This window comes from Mastigoproctus giganteus, chromosome 5 (assembly GCF_048544385.1).
Source record: "Mastigoproctus giganteus isolate SK-2022 chromosome 5, ASM4854438v1, whole genome shotgun sequence".
Taxonomy (NCBI): domain Eukaryota; kingdom Metazoa; phylum Arthropoda; class Arachnida; order Uropygi; family Thelyphonidae; genus Mastigoproctus; species Mastigoproctus giganteus.
In genome coordinates this window covers 129,615,153-129,640,344 of record NC_143579.1, presented here as the reverse complement: position 1 = coordinate 129,640,344, position 25,192 = coordinate 129,615,153, and the positions used below count along the sequence as shown (strand labels likewise).

The 25,192-nt window shown below is 35.5% G+C and overlaps 1 protein-coding gene across 1 annotated transcript in view; it reads left to right on the top strand.

Annotated features, from left to right (window-relative positions):
• Positions 1 to 25,192, top strand: part of LOC150085702 (protein turtle-like) — a 619,203-nt gene that overhangs the window by 478,194 nt on the left and 115,817 nt on the right. The window contains exon 5 of the mRNA XM_090374652.1: positions 14,371 to 14,667. Within this exon, the coding sequence (XP_090230778.1) occupies positions 14,371 to 14,667 (297 nt within the window). The remainder of the gene's footprint in view (positions 1 to 14,370; positions 14,668 to 25,192) is intronic.

Here is a 25,192-nt window from a genome sequence, read left to right as displayed (position 1 = left end):
TAGTTTTAGGCTAGCAACTTTCCAATCTGAGGGGAACGTGACAGAGTGGAGACAGTCGTTATACAGTTCCAAGAGCAAGTCCGGTTTAAATTCGGCCACCTTCTTTATCAGTTCTGGCTCAAGCATGTTGAGTCCGGAGATTTTTTGTTTCTGATTTTATTTATGGCAGTTTGGAGTTCTAGGTGAGTAAAGGGATCCTCCACCTGCAGGGGACTGCCCCATTGTTGGCCTGACATATCTCTCTGTTGTTCATGGGTGTTGTCTCCTTCTGCAGGTTTGAAATTGGCATTTAAAATATTATTGGTGTCCTGCCAGTTGTTGGTCATGGTGAGGCAAAAAGTGTAGACAAAAAGTGGAGAAACTTTGTAAGAGACGGGTCATAAATTAATCTGATGCCCTTGTGGGTAGCACATTTGGTAGGATCGCGGTCGTCCCCAGACTGGTTGGGAAAGGCCTGAGTTTAAGGCCCGTCGATAACGGAAGGAATTTTTATGGGTCTTTTTCACAACTTGGTTGAGTTAGTCGGTCTTAGGCGAGGGTAGCATGGTTTTTCCTTCCCGAAACTCGGGTTTTTCGTCCATCAAACACAAAAAGGAGCAATATGGCCTTAGCCGCTGATGTTCCTAAAATCCTACTACAACAGCAAAAACAATTAACATGCCTGCCCTCTTCTGAATGGAGTCTAGAAGCTACAGAGAAATTTTGGCGAACCATCTCGGATATGGGAACAGTATTCAGCTGTAAGGCTGATCTGAATTTTGTCCGGAATAAGTAGTTGTTAAGAAGAAGACGAACACCAAGAGCAAAGGAAAATATATATGTGTGTGTGTGTATATATATATATATATATATATATATATATATTTTTTTTTTTTTTTTTTTTTTTTTTTGATGCAGAGGTAGCAGTGTTTGCGATGTGCTTATGCGAAGAGAAGTTAGAAATCAGGATAGTCCTTAATAGAGATATATGACCTTCTCTAGAAAACTATCGAAATCGAAGAATATTTTTCGGTGCTTTAAATCGAACGATACTGTACTATATCAGTACTATATAAATCTAAATAAATAAATACTAAATACTATATAAATCTATAAATTAGTACTATATAAATATAAATCGAACGATACTGTACTATATTAGTACTATAAATCGAACCAAACGCTGCCACAAGCGTGGAGCAGATGGTGTACTTGTCTTAGGTGCAACAAAGCGTCTTAATAATCTGTATAAAATATAGGCAGATGTATTCAATAAGGAGGTGATTATCCCCTTCTATAAGGCAATGGTCAGGCCACACCTTGAGTACTGTATACAGGTCTGGAGGCCTCATTTTAAGAAGGATGTAGAGCTGTTCGAACGAGTACAGAGAAGGGCAGCAAGATCAGTGAATGGAAAAAAGGGTTGCTCTTACGAAGAAAGACTTAAGTTTTGCAAAATACAGTATCTGGAGACTAGGCACATGCGAGGTGATCTAATTGAGGTGTATAAGGCCTTGAATGGTTTGAGCAAGATCAATGCTGATGGGATTCTTCCTCTTGCTCAGAATAATCGCCTGAGAGAGCATAAATTCAAATTGAGGAAAGACAGTTGTAGGATAGATGTTCGGAAGTTTGCCTTTAGCTAGTGGGTGGTTGATTTCTGGAACAACTTCCATGTGTCTTTGAAGAAGAAATTGATAGCATAAATAGATTTAAGGCAGAACTAGACAAACATTTGGAGCGAGTGGATGGATGGGTGTAATGAGAAGGGTTTTTTTTTTTTTTTTTGGCTGATGCTGTATAAGCTTGTTTTCTTGCATCATCTGCATTTACTAATGCTAATTTAGAAAGGAGTGCATATTTGGTACTTTGCCCTGTTTGCAGAAATGCCTAGTAACGGCTTGGGTTTGGAAACCAGTACGAATTAATAGTAAATTAGTAAATCAATTTACTAATAATTTTATTACTGGTCACTTATGCATACCTTATTTCTAGACGATAGGAAAAGGCAATTAGCTTCAAATAATTAATTAATTGTCCCTCTCAACTTTGAAATTAATGTTTACTGCGCACAGTCGTTTAATTTACCTCATACAGGTGAGTGCAGCTTTGTATAGATTCATTAAAAATTTAATAACAAACAGGGATGAGTATCAATATTTTTAGAACATTCTTGTGAAATGTAAAGGAAATGTATTCATTATTTTACACAATTAGCTTTCCTTGTATTTTAATTTATTTATTTTTATCGCTTAGTTTCGCTACTTGTAATTCATACTATTTTAAGCCGATGTTTAAGAGTTTTCAGTGTCCTTCTTATTACTAAAAGCGAAAAACGAAAGTTCTCTTATCGGAAGAAACTAACACTTCCTCCAGTTCCTCTTGTTACCTTTTGTACATACCCATTGCATTCCGTTTCTAAGAAAATATAAATAAGCATTTGGAATTGGGATTTATCTAATTGTCGTTGGTCTACATTTGGGAGATAAGTTTTATTTAGGGTTTTAAGTAACTGTAGTGAAAAGTGCAAAGACCAATGAAATTATAATGCACCATCTCTGTAAATTAGTATATCCCAATTCCCCTAAGTGTATATTCATTAGCTAAACTGGAGAGTAATAAATTATTGATACCTGTGTGTACAGTTTCGTCAGAAAACAGATAAAATGAGTGATGAACGTCTGTAGGCATCGGAGACCTAGCAAAGCCCATTGGTAAACAACTTCGAACGGCTGCAAATAAACTTAGAAAAGAGTTGGTATTTTTTTTTTTTTTGAACGATGATTACTTCTGTATTGCTGAATTCTTCATTATTAACTATGCGCATCAACAACAGCATGATCTTGACAAATAAAGGAAAGGTTACACCTTTTAGAACTGTAGACCATTTTTCCTGTCATCTCTGCTTCAACCTTCTTTGGTCATTACAATGTGTAATTACATTTAAATTGAATGTATCGCTATGATGATTAAATTCCTACCCTTTTTTTTGTTTGTTTGTTTCACAGAATTTTCGCTGTACTCAGTTCCAATCTGAAATGGTGCTTTCAGTCTGACTTCAATGATGAAATGCAGTTAATTATTAATATAGATGTTCAATTTTATTTTGCATGATGCAGTAATCAGCATTTCAAGAATGAGCATCCAGAAAAAGTCCTTTTATAAATTTAAATTAAAAATTGCTTTTTGAAGGACAAAATTTCAAAATAAGATTTCAGGTTTGTAATTTTGTAGTGGCGTAGCCTTCTTTTGGAATAAGGATAGTAAATAAGTATCTGTGCTGAAGGTGGATTTAATCCATGATCTTCTTTGGTCGAGTTAAGAAGGTAAAAGAGCAGAGTTAGAGCTTGTTTTTTATGGTACGCTGATAAGACTCTCAGGTAATCACCCTCCCCCGTCCATACCCTGTGTGTTGGTCTCCTCTTTATTCACTAACTAAGAAAATAAAATTGGATTAAGCCATTAACCTTACCAGCTGTGCTTGCAGTCCCAGATGCCTGTTACGTTCAAACGAGATTTTGACAATGCCCTTATCAGAATTCGCTGCGTGATAAGTCGATCAAAGCAGGCATCACACAGCTAAGCAAACCTACACAATGCTGATATTTCTCGTTTGAAGTCGTTCACGTATTCTATGCAGTAGTGGTGGGGAAGAAGAAATGCAAATTGATAGTTGCCAGAACTCCTTGACATTACAGAGAGTTTTTGATAAACCCTTTTTCTGCTCTGGCAGTATATAAGCATTCATTCGAATTATAATCACTGAAATGTGCGAATAATCTGAAAGTTGTATTTCTTCTGCCTTTTAAACCAATTCCGTTTTTCACCCAGCAGGGAATTTTATGACAATTTTACGGTCATGAGACGCTTTCTGTTCATAGGAGTCAATTATGATTGTTGTCAGTCACGATATTAAGTTTGGTTTGTAAAGTTCTCTTTATCGAAATTATTTCATTTGGTGAATATATGACTTTTCTGAGAAAGTGAATTCAAAAAGCATTCGAAAAATTTCGGTTATTAAATAAAAGTATAAATAAGCATTAAAATCTATCTGTATGACGACTGAACATCCCTTAACTGCGATCCCTGCATAAATTCAGTGGCTTTTCAGCATACAAATCGGCCTTGCGCACTGTCAAATCTTGTAGACGAGAATACGTGATAAGAAGAACATTGATAATATTAAAGGAAACAGCGTAAACTGGTTTGCGGCTTTCACTTGAATTTAGCCGTTCGGTGAGGACCACTTGTGCAGAAAACATTTAGAGCTCATTGGGTCTAATTTACTTATCATAAATTCTCAAATGCCACTCCTCCGTCTTCTACTGTCCATCATGCATTATGCAAAGATTGCAGTGTAGGCTGGGAAAGGTTGCTATAAAAATACCAACTGTTGATTTCATGGAAACTGATGCTAATGATCATAATATTAATCTTCTTTGACATATTTATGGTGATGCCAAACGAAAAAGGTTGTTTAAATATTAATAGCGTAATAGTACATACCGTGGATGGTGGACTAATCAAAATAAATCTGAGAGATTGGAATTCAGTTTCTGTAGAATATAATTTTCCAGAAATTTTCACAGAAGAAAGTAGAATGAATGAATGAAATGAAATGAATGAAAAATATAAAAAGCGGATTATTTTTGCTTGTAGTTGAAATTCTAGCTCATTTAGAAGAAGGAAGTGGTATACCTACGGTTGCCAAATAATAACAATATCCATGATCATGTGGAGTGAAATGAGATTTGTAATCTGGAGTTGATATTTGTGATTTATGAGAGAGGACCGTTAAAAGAGAGAACTTTAGTGCTCTCTTTTAGGCGAGGAATTATGGCTGAGTTCGTTATGCATGTGTGTGTGTTAAGACTCAACGTAACTAAGGCTATGAGGTGTCAGTATATTGGTTTTCAGTTATGCGCATTCTTCGATTGGTTTGCTGTAACAAAAACCAGAGGTTCGGGGTTTTTGTTCCAACACCATAGAACTCTCTCCTCAGACTGATTAATTCAAGCACTTCGAGAAAAAGCCAATTAAAATTCCTTGAGTTATTAAGCTAATTCGAACTTAGGCTTTTAACACAAGGTGGGATTAACCATTGTGCTAACTGCAAGGGCTCGTTATTCTTAAAGAAATTGTTAAGTCCCGATTTAGAATTCCTGTTATTGTATTGCTTTCCCGATTAAGCTAAAAAATTTTTTAAGCATGCCTGTAAATTCTGCACACCAGCTGCAATAGGGCTTGCGTCCCAATTTTATAGAACAGGCAGAAAAAAAGCCACTGAGTCTTCTGAAAGATATTGGACTATTGGACTCTCAAATCCTAAGGCTACTACCATTACTTACCATATGTTAGCCTACAGCCCTCGTGGGTAGTTGGTATAATTGGTATAATCACCGTCCTCTCTACGCTGGGTGGAAAAGACCTGAGTTCAAGTCACATCAACGACCTGAGGAATTATTATGGGTCTTTTTCACAATGGCTGAGTTAACCGGTCTCAGGCGCTGTTTTTCCTACCGACTGAAAAATCTGGTTTTTTGTTCAGCAAACAGCAAATGGACCACAGAACCACGCAGTTTTCGGACATATATTATATACGGCGCAAAATGGCCTGAGTTAATGATGCGCCTAATACCCAATAACAACAGCTACACTCCCAATAAATAACACTTCTCTAAAAAGAGAAATATATGGTTTAATTATTTATAAGACATAGCGTAACAGGAATATCCACTTTATAATAAGATAATGAAGTACTTTGTCTTGGATAAGGAAAATGAAATTAAATTAACTTTTGAAATATGCAAGATTCCTGCGTCATTTTTGTAAGAAGTTCTGAGAAGGTTAATAAAATATCTAAATGGATGACAGCAAAGCTAATAAGAGAGAAATTATCCGTGGTTGGATTATCTGGTTTATGAATTGTCATTTCGGTTGGATTATCCAGTTTATTGATTATACAGATTAGTGATATACAAGAACGTAACAGGTTTCAAGTAAATCCATAAGCAGTTTTATTTTGTATGGCTTTTTTTCATTGTTGGTTTGATTTTTATGTTCAACCTTTGGTTATTTAGGTTTTTTTTTTTGGAACAAAACAAGTAAACCTGTGGGCACCAGTGCATCCTATAGTCAGTTTTTCTATTTTGTGGATAATAATAATAATAAAAAAAACAAAAAAAAAAACAGTTCAGTTGTGAAAACCGTACATCCCTCGTCTGGCTAATTCTAATAAGTTGTACAAAAACGTTCATAAAATAGAATCGAATGCGGTGCAGAAAGACAGCGATTGTAATCATCGTGCTGCTGCTAAGGTATACAACTACAACTCAACGTAATTTCAAAACAAAGCATCAAAATCTGTAGATTTCTGAATATAGTGAGCACTGTTTGACATTGACATTTATTTCATCTGCGAGCTGACCGACTGTTCGTGACATAAAAGCAACAAAAAATGTTGCTGGCTGGCTAGTAATTCTGACAACTTGAGTAGTTTATCAAAACCATCCACCAGAACTATGAAACTACACATATGGGTTGAACAGAGCTTTTAAACCAGCGGACGGCATTGTCGAACACATTTGTCAAGTTTCATCTGGACTCAACAAGTCATTTGCAGAAAGCAGGTTGTTCTGCAATTTACAAAGCAACATACACATTTAAAAATTATCTACTAAAGATTTTGCGTTGTTTACATTACTTATTTGTATAGAAAGAACATTAGGCGTATTTAGATGTCTTCATGTGTCGTTATCTAGAAACCGGCAGGCAGAGCATTAAATCCTGGAGCTATTCAATACTGGATGATTGTAAAATGTTGGGTTATTTACAATGATTTCCATATCTTACCCCAAAGCATATCATGCCCTTACAAGTAAAGTTTTAAACGTTGAATTAATTAATTTTTTTTTTTCAATATTTCTTATGTAAAAATCATTTTTGCGTTTTCCCTGCTTTTTCTTAGAAATTTGCTTACCTTATTCTTACTTACCTCTCGAAGAACGTTCGCCCTTTAAAGAAAATTGATTTTTATTAAAGAAATTAATAAAATGCAATCATATTTAACTGAATAGCATCACCGAACTGTCGTGAAAGGCTTTCGACCATTTCACAGTAGAAGTTAGCTCGATTTTGTTAGTGTATCCTCCCTTCACTGCAGTCGCCATTGCAGCATTCGAAGTGGGTTGCACAAGCTGCGTCCTGATGCAACGTGTTAGCCCATTCTAATGATCAGTTCAGGACTCTGCAGCTGATAGGCCAAATGTGGTATCTCGCACTCCGCAAATCACGTGCACAGAAGACTTTCTTCATAAGAAAGACGGAATTTTTTGTTTTGTTTTTGCAATACTGTTACAGAATGCAACGAAATCCTAACAAAACGACAGTAATTAATTTTTGGAAGGTCCATTAAGTGCTTTACCGAAACATATTGGATGCTGCTGATTTCCTCTATTCGATGGTAGTGTCTGCATACCTTTGAAAGGATAGTATATATTCTTATTTTCGTATTTACGCTATACTTTTCTTTTCTGTTACTGTACTTTTGGAATGGCAATTAATATGTACACTAACTTCATTTTTCATTAAAATATACGAATAGTGCATTCGCTAATGCTCAATCTTCAAAATGTGCTCTAAATTCTATATGCACATTTTTCTCTTTTCATATTTTAATGTGCTCTCCACTAGTGTCTTTAAAACTTCTTTCTCCTTTAATAATAGCAAAAATTCTATCGGAAGTATAAAATCTTGTAAACAAGTTTATAATTCTGTCACCAATAAAGCACAACATGGATGGATTAAAAACTAAATCAACAAAACGCCTCATTCTGTCACTATGTAAAAATGAATGGTAAAGGCATAATTAAATCTTGAAGACAAAATAGAACCCTCGACCGACATTTCATGATATCATTAAAGTCGTAACAGAAAGGGATCCAGAACGTATATATAATGCATTATATATTTCTATTTATATTTATAACGCATTAGGGAAGCGCTGAGAAATAAAGAGATTTTATATTCTTATATTTTAGCTTTTCTATAAAATCACTCACCGAAGGTAGAAGCAAAGACAAACAGATATAAATCATGGTGCTAAGAATAAATTCTTCCAAAGTATTTCGTTTAGATTATTTGATTATTTTATAAACTGATATGAAAGTAACTGATTTTCGATGTTCTTTTGTAGTTTAATGTTGCGAGAAAGGTAACAAAATTACGTATTAAATTTTTATATTTATTTACCTCACCATCCAACTGTTTAGAGTTGGTTATCATCACCTCTTCAAACTCAGTGTGGCTTCAGCAATTTCATTACTAAGGGGAAACTTAAGTTAATCAACAAATAGTGCTACTCAAAAATATACTCGTAGCTTGACAGACCAAGGACAACGCCCAATTCATTATCAAACTCCCGAAAGAGATTTGCTCTCACAAGAATGCCCTTAAGTTACTAAAATATATTTCATAAATAGCAGTAACTGTAGTACTTTGTGTAGAATTTATTACCATTTAGATTAAAATCTAAGTCTATTTAATAAATATACACAGAAAGCAACAGAATCTTCAGTGAATGTGATAATTTTATTTATGAAAACTTCAATGTTATTAAAAATGAAAACTAATTGGTTTGGCAAAGAGTGAGTGATTTAATTGGCGGAAGGATGACACAAATGAATTTGTTTCTGTTATCACATCTTGCGGTAGCACAGTGGATATATTAACCTTCTTCCCCACATTGAATGGAGAATGCTCGAATTAGTGTCTCGCCAATGAAGAATTTAAATGAATTTTTATTATTTTATGTGACTGAGTTAGGCGGTCTCAGGCGAAGCAATTTCCTTTATGATTTATAAATAGGTTCCTATACTGTACTCAGGGTAGTGGAAAATGAAAAAGACACTGGGGGTAATTGTGCAGTCAGATATGAAGTTCTCTGAGCAGTGCAGATAGGCTGCCAGGACAGTTCGTGGTGTTTTTCATTGATATACAGGAGCTTTGCTAGGAGGATAAGAAAGTGATTATCCAATTGTATAAGACAATGGTTAAGCCACATGTTGAGTACTGCATACAGGAGTGGAGGCCTCATTTTAGGAAGGATGTAGATCTGATGGAACACGTGCAGAGGTCTCTTTTATAAGTGGGTGCCGACGAAATATTGGAATCATATAAAACAGTGGCCATAAAATACAGTAGTTACTCATGACTAATTTATTTATATATATATAAAAGTACCCCAGTTTAAGTACCTCATGTTTTCGTTCCAATCCATATACCTTCATTTTCTAACCGGTTAATCCAGAAAAAAAAAACAGCGTTATAAAAGTGTCTTGGACATTTCAACATTCTCACTAATTTTAGCCTGTTTACATTTTAATATTTTATAATATATTTGAAAATCAAGTTTTATAAGCATGGTCCTCAATAACTCCCATAACTAATAGCAAGGTTTTAAATTGAGCCTTCTTGGAGGCTAAATAATATCAGAAGTCGGGCTAATTATTGATCAGTGCATACTTACGAAGATTAGTTACATTTTTAAAACGGAATGATGTGGAGCTCCATCTTACTATAAATATGGATCTGCCAGGGACGCCTGATTCAGGCAAAAAGATGTCTGAATTAGAAAAGGGAGGCATATTTTTCCCTTGCACTGTAACAGCTTTGTGTGATCGCTTTTGTGGGGCGGCTTCTCCTTTACATAAATTGCACAATTTGTGGGCACTGACAGTATCAGGAATGTCGAAATGAAGCTCGTGTCTACACAACACATTAGTGCCACATTGTGTTTCATCTAATCTTGATAAATATTAGCAAAATCTATCTTGAATTTTAAAACTGCCTTCAGTAGAAGATCTAGGCTTCAAGTGGTAGTATTCCTGGCACTGAAAATACCTAAACTTAAAGTAATCCTTTGAGCAGTTTGGTCTTCAAGTCTTTTAACAAGGTCAGTTAGTGCTTTTGTAAAGGATTAGATATGTCGACAGTGTCGTTTGTTATTTCAGAATCCTTAATGGTGATGGATCAGAGCAATGCTTGCTATAGTGAACGATGATTGTCAGCATCGTTTTCTACTTTCGGTAGACTTTAAGGCATTCAAGAGCAGAAAACAAATTTTGTACAGGAAATTATAAGAGTTAAGCATTATTCAGTCGTTAGAATCGCTCCAAGTGACCAACAGAGACACATGTTAATCTCATCTGTCATCCAACTTATTTCTTTATTTATTTATAACCGCTCCTTACGTAAACTTTGCACTTTATGGATTTTTGCATTATTATTATTAGCTGATATTAACCTAAACATATTAAATTCATTATGACAGCTATTTATTTTGCTCACCTTTCATATAGATTAATTCAGATAGCAACATGAGACCTCTACTGTCTCCTTTTCACCATAACATTTATACACAATCGAAAGTACCGTTGTGTCTGATTTCTCCATCCTTCGTTCTATACGCAGTTCGTTGGATGAATAAACCGATCTAATCCTGTATGCATGTTTATTCTTCATCATAGAAATATATTTCCGAAACCACATGGGTAATCTATTCTGACAGCATGCTTTATAGCGTTTATTCGGATCGAATAAGTTTCATTTTACGTCCCAAAGATTTACTGACTTTTTTGGTGAAAATTTATTTCTTTGTAAATTTAGATTTTACTCAGTCAACCAGAAAAAAAATTATATTATCCTACTAAAAAGTTATGCAGAAAAATGTGCATAACTTTAAAAAGTTAAAATTATTATGAAGCCAGAAGAATAACAGAGAATCGGAAATTGACTATTAGTGAAAAGGAGCAGTGCGGATATACGATTCGGTACGTGAAATTCCGCAATCCCCAATTACACTGTGACCTTAAAAATAGATCCTCCCTAGTCTAGAATTGTCGCTGTTATGGGTATTTCATTAGGCATCCTTGTAACTATTCACTGAATGCAATAAAGATAGATAGAGATGCAATTTTTCCCTTCCAAATGCTTTTCATTTCATTCATTAGTTCATAAAGGATCAGCAGAAAAGTCTTGCTTTGTTTTTAATTATGTTTTAATTATTCTGTTGTCGGTTGCGTATTTTTCTGGATGAATTAATAGATACGTGAATCTCGAAAATTAAATTTTTTTCCCTCGAAAAATCAAGTTTCTGGAAGAAAAAAAAATCTATAAATACCACACAAGTTACTCTCATCTAGATTGGTCTCGGACCAAAGCTTTTTCTATATGACGTGGAACGACAGCGATCCATATCATTGCCTGTCAAGATGACGTTCAAAGCAGAACAAATGAATCCTACTTTCCACTTCCTGTAATAGCAACAGGAACACCTACCAGTTCATTGATAAATAGCACGGTACCTATCTCTAATGTGGGGCAGGTTCCACTTAATTGTGAGAGCCAGCTCATCATAAAAACTTAGAATACCACTGACAGACTACCAGTGTTAAACGCATGATGAAGCATCAATTGCTGTAAGTGAAAATGCCATAAAAACATTCTGCATGCAATCGTAGCTGAATTTGTACTTGTAAATAAATCTTCATATTATCCTGGTGATAGTGATTAATCTGTAAAACTTATATGTTGCCATGGTCCTATAAATACATCTTACCAGAATTTTAAATTGTAATACTATTTAATATTTAATTTAATACTATTGAATTTTAAATACTATTTATCTGCATTGTAACCTGTGTTAAGCCCTCCTTGCTTTCAGACTGTGTAGGAGCTAAACGTTGTGTTCAAATAAATAGATAATAATAATAACAATGTGATGACGAATAATGGAATCTGTTTCAGAGTGCCGATCGAAATAAAAAAAATATATATTCCTTTTGTGGTACTTTGGTATTCCCTCCCTTGCTTATTGTAAATTTAGTTTGAACTGAAATCAAATAGAAGTATGTAAGCTAAATGGCTGACACCACTCAAATTCTGTCACTTTATAATTGTTACACTTCAGTACAAGATAAATTTATATTTCATGTACTCGAGTATTCAAGACTTTTTTTTGTTTTGATAAAAAAATCCTGCTTAATTATTTTGATAAAAATTCCTTAAAAATTTTGATAAAAAATAAATGTTTATGTCAAAGAAAACATGAAATGTTTTTCCATAACAGGCTGTCGTTATTTTATTTTCATTTGTTTGTGTATTCATGTGAGTATTCACGAGAATGTTTTTACTTATTTTGTAAAACCTTTCTGGCCTTCAAACAATACAATTTTAATATAATAAAATTATTATTATAACCACTCCTGCTCAGCATTCTACTTGTCTCATATTAGAGGTTTGATTGAACTGTAAGAGATATTTGATTGAACTGTAAGAGATATTTGATTGAACTGTAAGCTATTTAACTATGTGTTCTTTATGGAGGCCACAGGAATGTCTGCCAAAATAGCAAATATCTAATAAATAACAAATTCGACGTTAGTCCAATCTGTGATTCCGAATGAGTATGTTAGCACTGGGTATGCATAGGTGTTTATGACTTTTACTGTGTTATCTCCGTCAGCTTTTCTTTGAGTAGGATTCTGAGTCTTTGATGGCAGGAAATGATTATTATTATTGTTTTCGGTTTCATGTGAAGAATTTGTAGATTATTACCATTTTAGGAGCGTTATCATACATGCATAAATCACTCATTTCCTTCACCATGTTCGCCTGTCAGTAGCTAACAACTGGACTTCTAGTGGACGGATTTGTATGAATGCTCAAATATTTTTATATTTGGGCCTTCTAAAAGGATTAATCGATCCTTTCCAAATTTTATTAAAATCAGATCAGTAGATATCTGGAACTAGTTATTATTATTTTTTTTTCGTCCTCGTCTAATAACTGGATTCTCACTGGATGCAGTTTCAATAAATTTTATATTTCATTCTTTAGAACAAGTTGGCGACCTTAACCAAATTTTATTGAAATCAGACAATTACTATTTATTATTTTATTTTCATGCATATCTATATACCATAGTTTGTTGCTAAAGCACTTGGATATTATGTTTGTTGCCATGAGCTGGTTGCAGGAATAAATGGAAAATGTGGGGGATGAGCATATACGAAATATTTTCGGTTCGCGCATAAAATCATTGTTTTTAAATCTGTCTTCTTTAAATCACGAATTATGTTTGCTTTCTTACCTTTGCTCAGACCACACACACACATGAGGGGGGACACAAATTCCACTTGAGGATGGATGGTTGCAGAATTGGTGTGTGGAAGTTTGCTTTTAGCCAGCAGATGGTTGATTACTGGAACAAAATTTCCATATGTTGTTGTGGAAGTTGATAGCTTAAACAAATTCAAGAACTAGATAAACTATTGGAGGGAATGAATAGGTGAAATGGAAGATGTCGCCTTTTTTTTTTGGCTGATGCTGTATATGCTTGCTTGCATAATTTGTCACTGTCAATGCTTTTGTAACACACAAAGTTATGTAAGTTAGTTAGTTAATCTACGCACTGTATACATTAACTAACTTGTTAATATTTCATTTCAAACTGAAAAATATTAGTAGAGAAGATAATCAAGGGCTTTGGCTAAACCTTAATAACATCTTTAAAGGCAAGAACTGTAGAGCCGCATAGATTATTATTTATACAGCACTTTCAGGAGCTTATTTTTTTTTGTTGTTTATTTTATTTAACGAGTGTTTTACTTACAAAAACACGATAGTTTTCAACTTTTATCTATTTTTTATCTTTTCCGACAACTTTTTTTGTACTTTATTAGAGATACCACCTCACAATTAATTCTAAATCCTCAACTTTCGAAAGTCTAAATTGGCTCAGTTTTGAATTGTTGAGATTTGTTTGCCAGCAAGAATTTCAGGAGTTCAGACACTTATTACATGCAGCATGACTGAATAGCGCATTCTCTTTTGCCTCTTTCAAAAGCTTCTTTTTTGTGAACAGATTTCTCCTTTTTTATAGAAAACGCTTTAGCTGCACCTGCGGACCCAGAATACAGTTCGCTTGAATTCTCAAATGCAGTAGTTCCTTTCTGTTTCATTCTTTTTATTTACTGACTGCCTCTACCCATCTTCTCTCTCTCTCTCGCGCACACACACACACATAAAATGTTGTTTCTTTTTAAGCTATTTATAGAGCGAAACAATTTGCATTAACATGATCACAAAACTGTTATAAAATTTAATATTTGAATAAGAAATAATATTTGCTTCTTAAAGTTAAAACAGGAAACTTATAATTAAATTATAAAAAATGTCAACCATTGTTCCCTTCCTGTTCGTTCATTGTCGGTATACAAAAGAGGGGGAGGAGATAGTCAAAAGTTGAGTACATTAATACATTAAAGTTTCTATATGCGTTTTTTGAAATATCTGTATTATAAATTATATTTCCCTTTTCTTTTTTCCCAGTGAAACCAATAGATGTAAGGATAGACCCTCCACAACAGCCTTTATCCGCTCAACAAGAATACGAATTCACATGCACAGCAACTGGTTCCAGACCGCCTGCTCAAATCACGTGGTGGAAAGGAAACAAACAAATTAAAAGTCCACACCATAAAGTGGCACAAAGTGGCGATGTCACGACGAGTACCATCACCTTCACCCCTACGATAGAAAATAACGGAAATTATTTTTCATGTCGAGCTTATAATCCTTTAATACCCGGAAGTGCAATTGAAGACGGCTGGAAACTGGAAGTGTTTTGTAAGTATCCTACAGAAACTCTTGTTTATACTTAATGGTATTTAATTATGTATTTTGAAGGTTGATTAATTGATCATTAATTATTAGTTACATAAATATTATATAATATAATTGTATAAAATTATGTGGAGTGTCAATTCAAATCGAAAAATGAAGCAAACAAGAAATAACCTAGTAAACAAAATTATAACAAAATTTCAACCAGAAGATAAACCAAAGTAACTGAGACCTACCATCAAATTTAAGTATGGGTAGGAACACTGAGGTCAATATTCCATGGTTGAGTGGTCACGCGTGAAACGGATTAGCACGAAATTCCCTTCCAAGAGGAAGTAAAATAAAATAAAAAATCTCTCATGAGAGAACTGTACGTTGGTTCGTACCATGATTTTGTCCATGAGCATTTACATTAACCATTTTAAAATATTTCGTATTGATCAATCTTGAAATCCTCTTGTGGAGTAAGTTTTAACTATATCGTTCTTAACCTACAAGCCAATAACAAATTCCTGAGCCCAAAATTTACATGGACATTTTCGCTTCACTAAAATTTAATTAAAATTTCTTCAAATGCTAAAGAAATATAAATCTGTGTCAGAGTAATAGCAAATGCCATGGGTAAAGTATTATACCAGCAACCAAAATATAAAAAAAAGGACAAATAGCCTTATGTTGTATTTTGTAAAATAAAATAAAAAATCCGGACGATTTTTTTTGCCTTCGGTTTACTTATGGATATTATAATAATATCCGTAAAAACCTCGACACCTCCTTCATTTTATTTCTTTGGTAACGACCTGGAATAATTTCTAACGCTATATACTTATCTATTTAATTAAATTATAAATAAAATATAAAACCTTACTGACGCATGAAGTTAGTTTCTCACCGTTTTCGGGCCATGCATATTAAATTGCCAGTTTGTCACTGTATACTTTGACAGTTCACGCGGTTACATTTTCTCTCTTTGCAATAATTTTTCCATCAAGTCAGTAGGCAGGCTGGCTGAAAGCTTCAATTATGCTGAAGTCTAAGACGTCGTTGTTTATTTTTTAAATTACATGTTTCCAAAAATTTTAATTACATTCTGAATACGTGGAATGCTCTCAACAGCTGAACAATTACAAAACAAAAGTTAAATCCGACTGAAGAAGTAATCAAAGAAGCCTCTTTTAAAAGAACCAAACACCTAACTATTATTTTTTGTACAATTTGAAATAGTACTCCATACATTACAGACTGCGAATTCTTTAATTTAAAAGAGCACGTTCACTTCCAAAGAAGTAAAATGAATATAAAAAGTGACACCCAACACGGCAAAGTCTGTTATGCAAGAGTATTTTACCTTTAACAGAATACTGAATCCATCTCAGTTGCACACGCCAACATCAGACTTGATGTTGGCGTGTGCAACTGAGATGGATTCTTAACTTTTTGATTCCAGTATTATAGGAAAAAGAAGTTACGAGCACCATGATAAAAGATATTTTGAGTATTCCCACAATCATGATGGAACAAACGATGTTGTAATTTCATTGCAACAACAGGAAATTCAATGCGAATTCAAAAACATTATTATTTTTTTTATTATTATTATTGTAGCATGGTTTTTTGAAAGACAGTTTCAGTCAGATGTTTTTCTTATGAAAAAAATGCCTGCAGTACAAACTTTGATAATCTTGGAGAATCATCCAAGTGGTAGTCAATAAAATCAGTGACCAGCTTACACGAACAGTGAGTAATTGTAAATAATACAGTTAATCATATGACTCATGCATTGCCGGCTCTTGTTAATGGCTTGATTATTGTATTATCTAACATTTTGGTATATATGTTAAGAAATGACTCTATGAAAGAGTTCTTCTCCTCCTCCTACTGTTCTTTTCCTCCTACATCCTCGGTCATTTGAGAATCTCTCGATAGAGTTAAATTGCATCTTTTGGGCCTACTGGAGCAGCAGGACCCCACTTTGCAGGGGGTTTTTGTGTTACGCCACGACGAGGACCCCCCCCCCTCCATCACTCGAATATCAGTTTTTACTTTTTTCCCAGCCATTAATTACACACCGGAAGTAGGAGAAGATTTAAAATCAATTTTTATCTTTTACCAAAGCCGCTGGCAGTATTAAAATTGCTTTTTGGAAACGATCTTAATGAAACTTATTTGTAGCACTTATATTTGCTGCAGTTACAGTCAGATTGAAAGAAATAATACACGTATTTCTCTCATCTCAGTTTTAGGAATTGGTCGAAGTATTTGCAAATCATTGGATGAAACGACTGGAATTTTTTGCCGTTTGAAGATACTAAAATATTGAAAGATTAATAGAAGTAACATGGGCTGAAGATGAAAATCCGTTTAAAATCAAATTAGAAAGATACAAAATAATGAAAATGCGTGTTGGCATTTAATTAATTTAAATGCTTTCGATATACTGATTTCAAAGCGATTCATGATTAGGAATGATTACAGAAATCATTTGTGCTACTTGATTGAAAAGCAAATCGATCAAACAATTATTTTTAATCACCTTTACAACTTCAATAAATTTTATAACTTTTAAGCTTATAACTTTGATACATTTATAGTTTTAAATAAACATATTAAAACAGTCCGATTGTTTTAATATGATGAAACGGAGCACCTATATTTACCAGATATGCTTGAGAAAAAGAAGGAACTTTTATATGCAGTATAATATATATATTATTTCAGTATATAATTTATTACTACAATACAATTTCTCAGTTTAAACCTTGTGAAACTTGCGATGCCCTTCTCTAACATAAATATGGTTATCCTGCGAAGCACACGTTGGTTATTTTCAAATGTTCTGAAAGTTTTAAACTTCCAAGATATCTTAGTAAACGGAGAACATGTTTGTCGTCTGTGTTTTCAATCTGCATTTTGAAATAAAGTAAAGCTTCGCAGCAATCAGTGGTTTGGATTGTTTATGGAGATATATCGTGACATCGGGGCCGGTCTTTCGATAATAACAGCACTGTCATAGAATAGACAATTGAATCGAAGAACAACGTGCTTGTTGTCTACGAAATAAAATTTATTTCCCGGTGGAAAGCTCATGTTTACCAGAAATACCGATTGTGTCTTCGGGGTTACGATTTGCACGAGACACTATTATATATTTCATTTGTTGTAATGTCCAATTCACGAATAAAACGGGTGATAAAACATGTTCTTGAAGTGGAATCGTTTCTAGGAAAATTGATACTCATTTTATCACAATTCCTTCTATTGTCTGTAAAGACCCTTTGTTTTAAATGTCAGCGAGACGTTCATTTTTTTTTCACAGACGAAGAGACATGAGCAATTGCACTTTAATATAAGACAAATCGTTTCAGATGCATCTGTTAATAATACAAAATGAGCAATTGGGGGAGTGTTTTGAATAGTAAGAAAACACTACATTCTTTCAGAGATGAACAGGAATTGAAATATTCAGGCGGTGTATAAAGAGAGAGAAGATCAAAATAGCATATGCTGCAGCAACTAATGGGATATCGTGCAAAACATTATTGTTTCCCTTGTTGTATTTAGTTGTTAGAGAAGTATTAAATTACCGAGTAATTCTGAACACACGTTGTATCTTTTTTAATACACGTGATTAACATATAACTGCCGGTTAGAAAAAATACTTCAAACCCCCGTTTGCTGGTTATTTTGACCGCTGCGCATAAAACGGACTTTTTAGTTGTTTTTAACATTTTATTATAAGCATTGATATAGAGCAACTGGTAACAGTACAAAATGCTGTGCGTATGGTAATACACATAAAAGAAATATTTCTGAAAACTGAAGTTTAAAAATTCATTTGCCCAATTTGAACAAACGACGGTTTTTCTAAAAGTTCCTGTACACTTTCCGCGTACAAAAGGCATCGATGCCAAATCTCCTAATTTGGCATCGATGCCTTTTGAGAAGTTTGGCATGACCGCTATTGTTACTGGTTTCAGCTGCTTTTTGTCTATGAATCTATACATTCTTTTCTGGGTTCTTCAGCGAGATTCAATTCAAAATCTCTTTTCTTCATAACTTTTTTGTTATTTCTTTTTAAATAATCTAAGCAGTGATTTACTGCAAGATCTAATATATTGCGCAAGATGTCAGTTTGCTTTTGTTGAATATTTTTTGCCATTTGGTCTCAACAACCCCATATTTTGTTTCGTTGTAATATAATACTGTATCAAGCTTCTTATTTGTATCATTACTTATTGCAACACCTATCACACGATAAATAAATGCAAAAACTTGATTAACTGTATAAAATGTCTAATTTTATTGAAATTTTACAGTCAAATTGATTGCTTCTGCAGTTTTAGTTATAGAGCTAAAATTTAAAAGAAAAATGTGTGCAAAATAATTCGCAGTTTTTCATTCTGAAAGTTATTGGAACGTTAGGAAATGTCATGGACTCTGTAGTTAAAAGGGCTGTAAAACTGCATCAATTTGAAGTAGGCAAAAGGTCGAATTGACCATCTCAGCGGTTCTAGTATTAATCTACATTTCCAAATTCAAAACAGCATTTTTATTCTGTGAGGTATACTCTTAAAACAATGGGTTACGATCCCCCTCCTCCTCATTGAAAGAATTTTGGTGATTGCACTGTACGATAATAAATTAATTTCTCAATAGCAATTCATACTCAAGATTGACCCAGTTTTCGTAATAATAATTTAATAGTGAGGGTGCTATTTATTATTTTTTTTACTATTTTTACTATATTTATTATTTTTCATCAATAGTCACTCGTTGGGAAAAGTTTGTTATGATTTCCTTCTATGACTGGTGAATTTCTAGACTCCTCTTCAATCGAGGCTGTAGTTCATCGATCTCAGGCGACGAACGTAAGTGGTTTTAGTCTACCACAACCTGCATCGGCCCGTGAACACACAATTGCACAGGTATAATACAAAATTGCTCAATGTAGTCTAAGTCACTGGTGTGTCTCTACTAATGAATCCCTACTAATGAATGCTGCAAGACATTAGGAGGGATTGCATGTTAGCATTAGCATTAGCATTAGCATTAGTAGAGGCATTTGATGCAAGAAAGCAAGCTTATGCAGCATCAGCCAAAAAAAAAAAAAAAAAAAAAAAAAAAAACCACTTCCACTTCACCCCTCTGTTCGTTCAAAATACCTGTCCAGCTGAGCCTTAAACTTATTTAGGCTATCAACCTCCACCACAAGGGATGCCAGTCTGTTCCACCAACCGACCACCCGCTGGCTAAAGGCAAATTTCCGCACGTCTATCCTACATCTGTCTTTCCTCAATTTGAATTTATGCCCTCTCAGGTGATTTTTCTGAGCTAGAGGAAGAATCCCATCAGCATTGAGCATGCTTAAACCATTCAAGGCTTTATACACCTCTATCAGATCACCTCGCTGGTGCCTAGTCTCCAGACACTGTAATTTGCAAAACTTAAGCCTTTCCTCGTAAGAGCACCCCTTTGTTCCATTCACTAATCTTGTTGCCCTTCTCTGTACTCGTTCCAGCAGCTCTACATCCTTCTTGAAATGAGGCCTCCAGACCTGTATACAGTACTCTAGGTGTGGCCTGACCATTGCCTTATACAATGGAATAATCACCTCCTTATCCCTGCTGGAAAAATTCCTGTATATCATTGACAATACTCCATGAGCTACTCTTGCAGCCCGTCTGCACTGCTCAGAGAACTTTATATCTGCCTGCACAATCACCCCCAAGTCCCTTTCATTCTCTACCACTGTCAGTGTAGTACCACAGAGTTGATACGTTGCCCTGGGGTTGCTGTTTCCCATGTGTAGTACTTTACATTTGTCAATGTTAAACTTCATTTGCCACCTCTCAGCCCATCTGCTCAACCTTTCCAGATCCTGTTGCAGCAGTGTAGTGTCAGTAGTGTCCTTGACAACCCTGCCAACCTTTGTATCATCTGCAAACTTGGACATTAAGCTTGATATACCATCATCAATATCATTTATAAATACAGAAAACAATAATGGACCCAACACTGAGCCCTGAGGGACTCCACTAATAACATTAGTCCATGATGAGCAGTGTCCATTGATTAGCACTCTCTGTCTTCTCTCACTCAACCACCCCTTTATCCATAGCAGCAATTTGCCTCCAATGTCACACTGCTCCAATTTGTGTAGCAGTCTTCCATGTGCAACAGTATCAAAAGCCTTTCTAAGATCCAAGTATATAATATCAAAGTTATTCCCTGCATCCAGTTCTTTTGTGACTGCATCATAGTATCCAATCAAGTTGGTCAGGCAAGACTTCCCCTTAACAAAACCATGCTGTGTCTGAGCTATAACTGAAGTCTTGTCTAAATGATCCTGCAGTGCTTCTTTAACCAGTGCCTCCATTAATTTTCCTGGAACAGAAGTTAAGCTCACAGGTCTATAGTTACTTGTGTCAGCCTTTGATCCTCCTTTGTGAATTGGGGTCACATTTGCACATTTACAGTCTATGGGTACCTCCCCTGAGTCCAAGGAAGCTCTCATAATTATGGCTAAGGGTTTGCTAACTTCCTTTGCTGCCTCCTTTAATATAACTGGATAGATCCCATCCACCCCGGGTGCCTTTCTTGTGTTTATCTTCAACAGTTTCTCCTCCACTTTACTCCCAGTTATTTCAAGATTCTCTAGCTTACTGCTAGAGTTGAATACACCTCTGGCATTCCCCTTGCTGAATAACTCCTCATGTGTGAATGTCGATGCAAAATATTCATTTAGTTTGTTAGCTACCTGAGCAGGATCATCAACAGTTGACCCATCAATATCAAGTGGACCAATCTGATTCATCCCCTTCCTTCTAGAGTTTACATAAGTAAAGAACTCTTTGCTGTTTTTCTTTGCATCCCTTGCCAAGGATTTCTCGTAATCCGCCTTCGCCTTCCTAACCTCCTTTGTAACTTGGTTGCATATCAACTTGTATCTATCATAGGCTTCTGTGTCATGTGTTAATTTGTAAGTATCCCATGCATTTTTCTTCTCTGCCATATGCCTCATTAGTTCATCTGACATCCATTTTGGCCTAAACCTTGAACAATATTTCTTAGTTGGTATGTAAAGCCTAGTAGCTTCCAAGATATGTTCTTTGAATGCTTCCCATTTTGAATTTGCTGTTGGTAACATCATCAGTTGGTCCCACTGTGTAGAATTTAAATACTGTCTCAGTCCATCGTAGTCGCCTTTACGGAAGCAATAACCCTTCCCTTTACCCCTAATGGTAGTTACCTCTTTGAGTAAATCCCACTTCAGCACACTGTGATCACTGCCACCTAGTGGTTCATTTATCTGCAGATTCTTAATGCATGAAGAATCACTGCTGATAATCAAATCAAGAGTATTACTCCCTCTAGTTGCTTCCTGAACATGCTGATGTAGAAAACAATCATCCAATAAATCCACAAAAGCCCTGCTAGTGTGTGAGTAACCAGCCCCCAAATTCCAGTCAATATCTGGGAAATTAAAATCTCCCATTATAAGACTCTCTGATTTACTGGCCCACTCTATTTCCCTGTACAGTTCCTTATTATACTCATCAGAGTCATTAGGCCTATAGCACACTCCTACTCTCAATTTTGATCTCCCAATGCTTATGTCACACCAAACTGACTCAACACTGCACTGTCCAGCGATGTCGACTGGCTTCACTTCCTTGGTTTTTATGTGTTTCTTAACTAATAGCATAACCCCTCCCCCCTTCCTATCCTGTCTATCCTTTCTGTAGACGTTGTACTCCCCAAATTGCAGTTCTGCATCCCTTATATCTGTGTGACACCACGTCTCTGATATCCCAACAATATCTGCCTTTGATGTTTTGAGCAATACCTCAAATTCATCAAATTTATTTACTAAACTCCTAGCATTGGTGTACACGCAAGTATACCTGCACCTGTTTCTATTCTTAGCTACCCTAACACAACCCATGTGTTTATTTGTACCGCAATGGCTCCCAGCAGTCTCTGAAATACCATGCATCTTGTTTTTCAGGCTTCTACTCATTCTAATAGAAGCAGTGCAAGAATCTCTTTCACCTCTGCCAGTGGCTACTGTCAATCTATTGGTCTTTGTCTCCCCCCCAAGCTAGCAGTTTTCCGACCCACCTAACACTGCCTCGATAGCATCAGCAAATATTCTTGCACCCTTTCTATTTAAGTGTATCCCATCCCTGTAGAAGCAATCTCTCCTGTTAACAAGTACAGTCCAGGCTGAAAAAAATTCTACCCCTTGAGCCTTGCACAATCTTTCCAGGGCCGAATTGATCGACAAGGCTCTCATCATATACTCCCTCCTATCGTGTCTGGGCAGAATTGCAGACACTTTCAAATTCAACCCTAATTCAACCCAAATTCAACCCTAAAACCCTAATAAATTAATTTCTCAATAGCAATTCATACTCAAGATTGACCCAGTTTTCGTAATAATAATTTAATAGTGAGGGTGCTATTTATTATTTTTTTTACTATTTTTACTATATTTATTATTTTTCATCAATAGTCACTCGTTGGGAAAAGTTTGTTATGATTTCCTTCTATGACTGGTGAATTTCTAGACTCCTCTTCAATCGAGGCTGTAGTTCATCGATCTCAGGCGACGAACGTAAGTGGTTTTAGTCTACCACAACTTGCATCGGCCCGTGAACACACAATTGCACAGGTATAATACAAAATTGCTCAATGTAGTCTAAGTCACTGGTGTGTCTCTACTAATGAATCCCTACTAATGAATGCTGCAAGACATTAGGAGGAATTGCATGTTTCATGGATGCGCCTCCGTAGCCAGGTGGGAAGGAGCAGCAGTGCGTAGCACACGCTTCTTGATTAGACCGGGGTTCGAGCCCGTCACCACCAAATACGGAGGATGCGGAAAGGTCAAGGGAATGACCACCGCATATTCCTGGAGCAATATGGCCTTAGTTGCTAATGCTCCTAAAAACCAAATAACAATAACAACAACAACAATAACAATGTTTCATGGAATTTAGGGCAGATCAGCTTGTTCTTTAAGTATCTTCGATTTCCAGGTTAACTTTAACCTGCTAGGCTCTGTACTGAAAGGCGATATCATTCATAAACAGGAAATCTAGGATTGGGATCTCGTTGACCTCTAGACGATTAGAAAAGATTCCTCGAAAACAGGAAGAAAGTAGGATTCCTCGAAAGTAGGACTGAGTTTTATCCGATGCATCACACCATCGCTATCCCAGATGTTGAAGGAACTGTATAGAGATCTTTGTCTACTGGATATGGATCAATGTATCGAATCTGGCTGCAGATTGAATCGAGACGAGAGAGAGTAGTGCATTGGTAAATAGGTGCCAACTCCACCTCATTCAGCGACATCAATCGAAATGGTCCGGCCCTGTTGGGTGGAGGTGAGCAGAACACAGATTACTCATTCTCGTGGCATGGATTTTCGCAACTTGGGTGAAAACACATCCGTTATAATAGCACATCACATTATGAAATGCAACTAATATAAATACTGACGTAATCTGCCTATACCACAGTACAATATCCGAAAGGCTACAAACCTGAAGAATTCTGCACAGGAATAATAATGAAAACTAATAGAAATCTTTATTGCAATAATAATAATACAAATGAATATATTGCAATTTCGCTCTTCACGGCCACAAGGCCAGGGGTAAACAGTAATAGTACAATAAGTAAGAAAAAGAAATTAATAAATTAAACATAAAAAAAAACGCATATGTGGACGAATAAAAGTAAATACAGCTCAACACTCAAAGTATAATACAATTATAAACATCACAATGTACAAAGAATATATAGGTGGAAAACTGCAAGGTTGGTTGGTAAGCCATATTCATGTCATATTGCTGGCTTTCGGCATTAAGGCGAGCTTCAAGGAGAAGGGACAGGGAAGCACAATTTAAGGATGCGGCGTCTGTATCCCCTATCACAAGAAAACTTATTAAGGTCAGCATCCAAAGACTGGGCACATGAAAGTAGCTGAAATGTCAGAAACATATCGGATAGGTGGAGACGGCTGAGATGTGAGCACAAAGTTGAAGTCGCTCTGAGGGCACGCTGAGGAACTCTCCAGGAGCACAGGTCCCAGAATGATGGTGCCGAAATCTTGCCAGTGATAATTTTTGCAGTTGTGGTAAGGCATTTACCCACCCTAATTAGCGTGGGAAGCCTGTGAATTTTTATCAAACTGGTCATTTCAGTTATCCTTAACTGTGGATGAAGTTTATGTTTGTTTATGGCCCATTTTAAGAGCCAAAACTCAGTATAAAAGAGTTGTCGAATTGTGCTAGGGGTAGCAGATGCACATACCTCTGCAGCATATAGAAGCGGAGAGTATACTGTGCTTTTTATATATCTTCTGGTGGTCGTTACTTCATTAATATAATGCAAATGCTTTTTGGCCATCCATCGGAGTCGATTTGCCTTGGTGAGCAGCTTTTCCATGTGGTTACCAAAGCAGAGCTTACGATCAAAAACAACCCCCAGATCAGTATGTTTCTTGACGATGGGAATA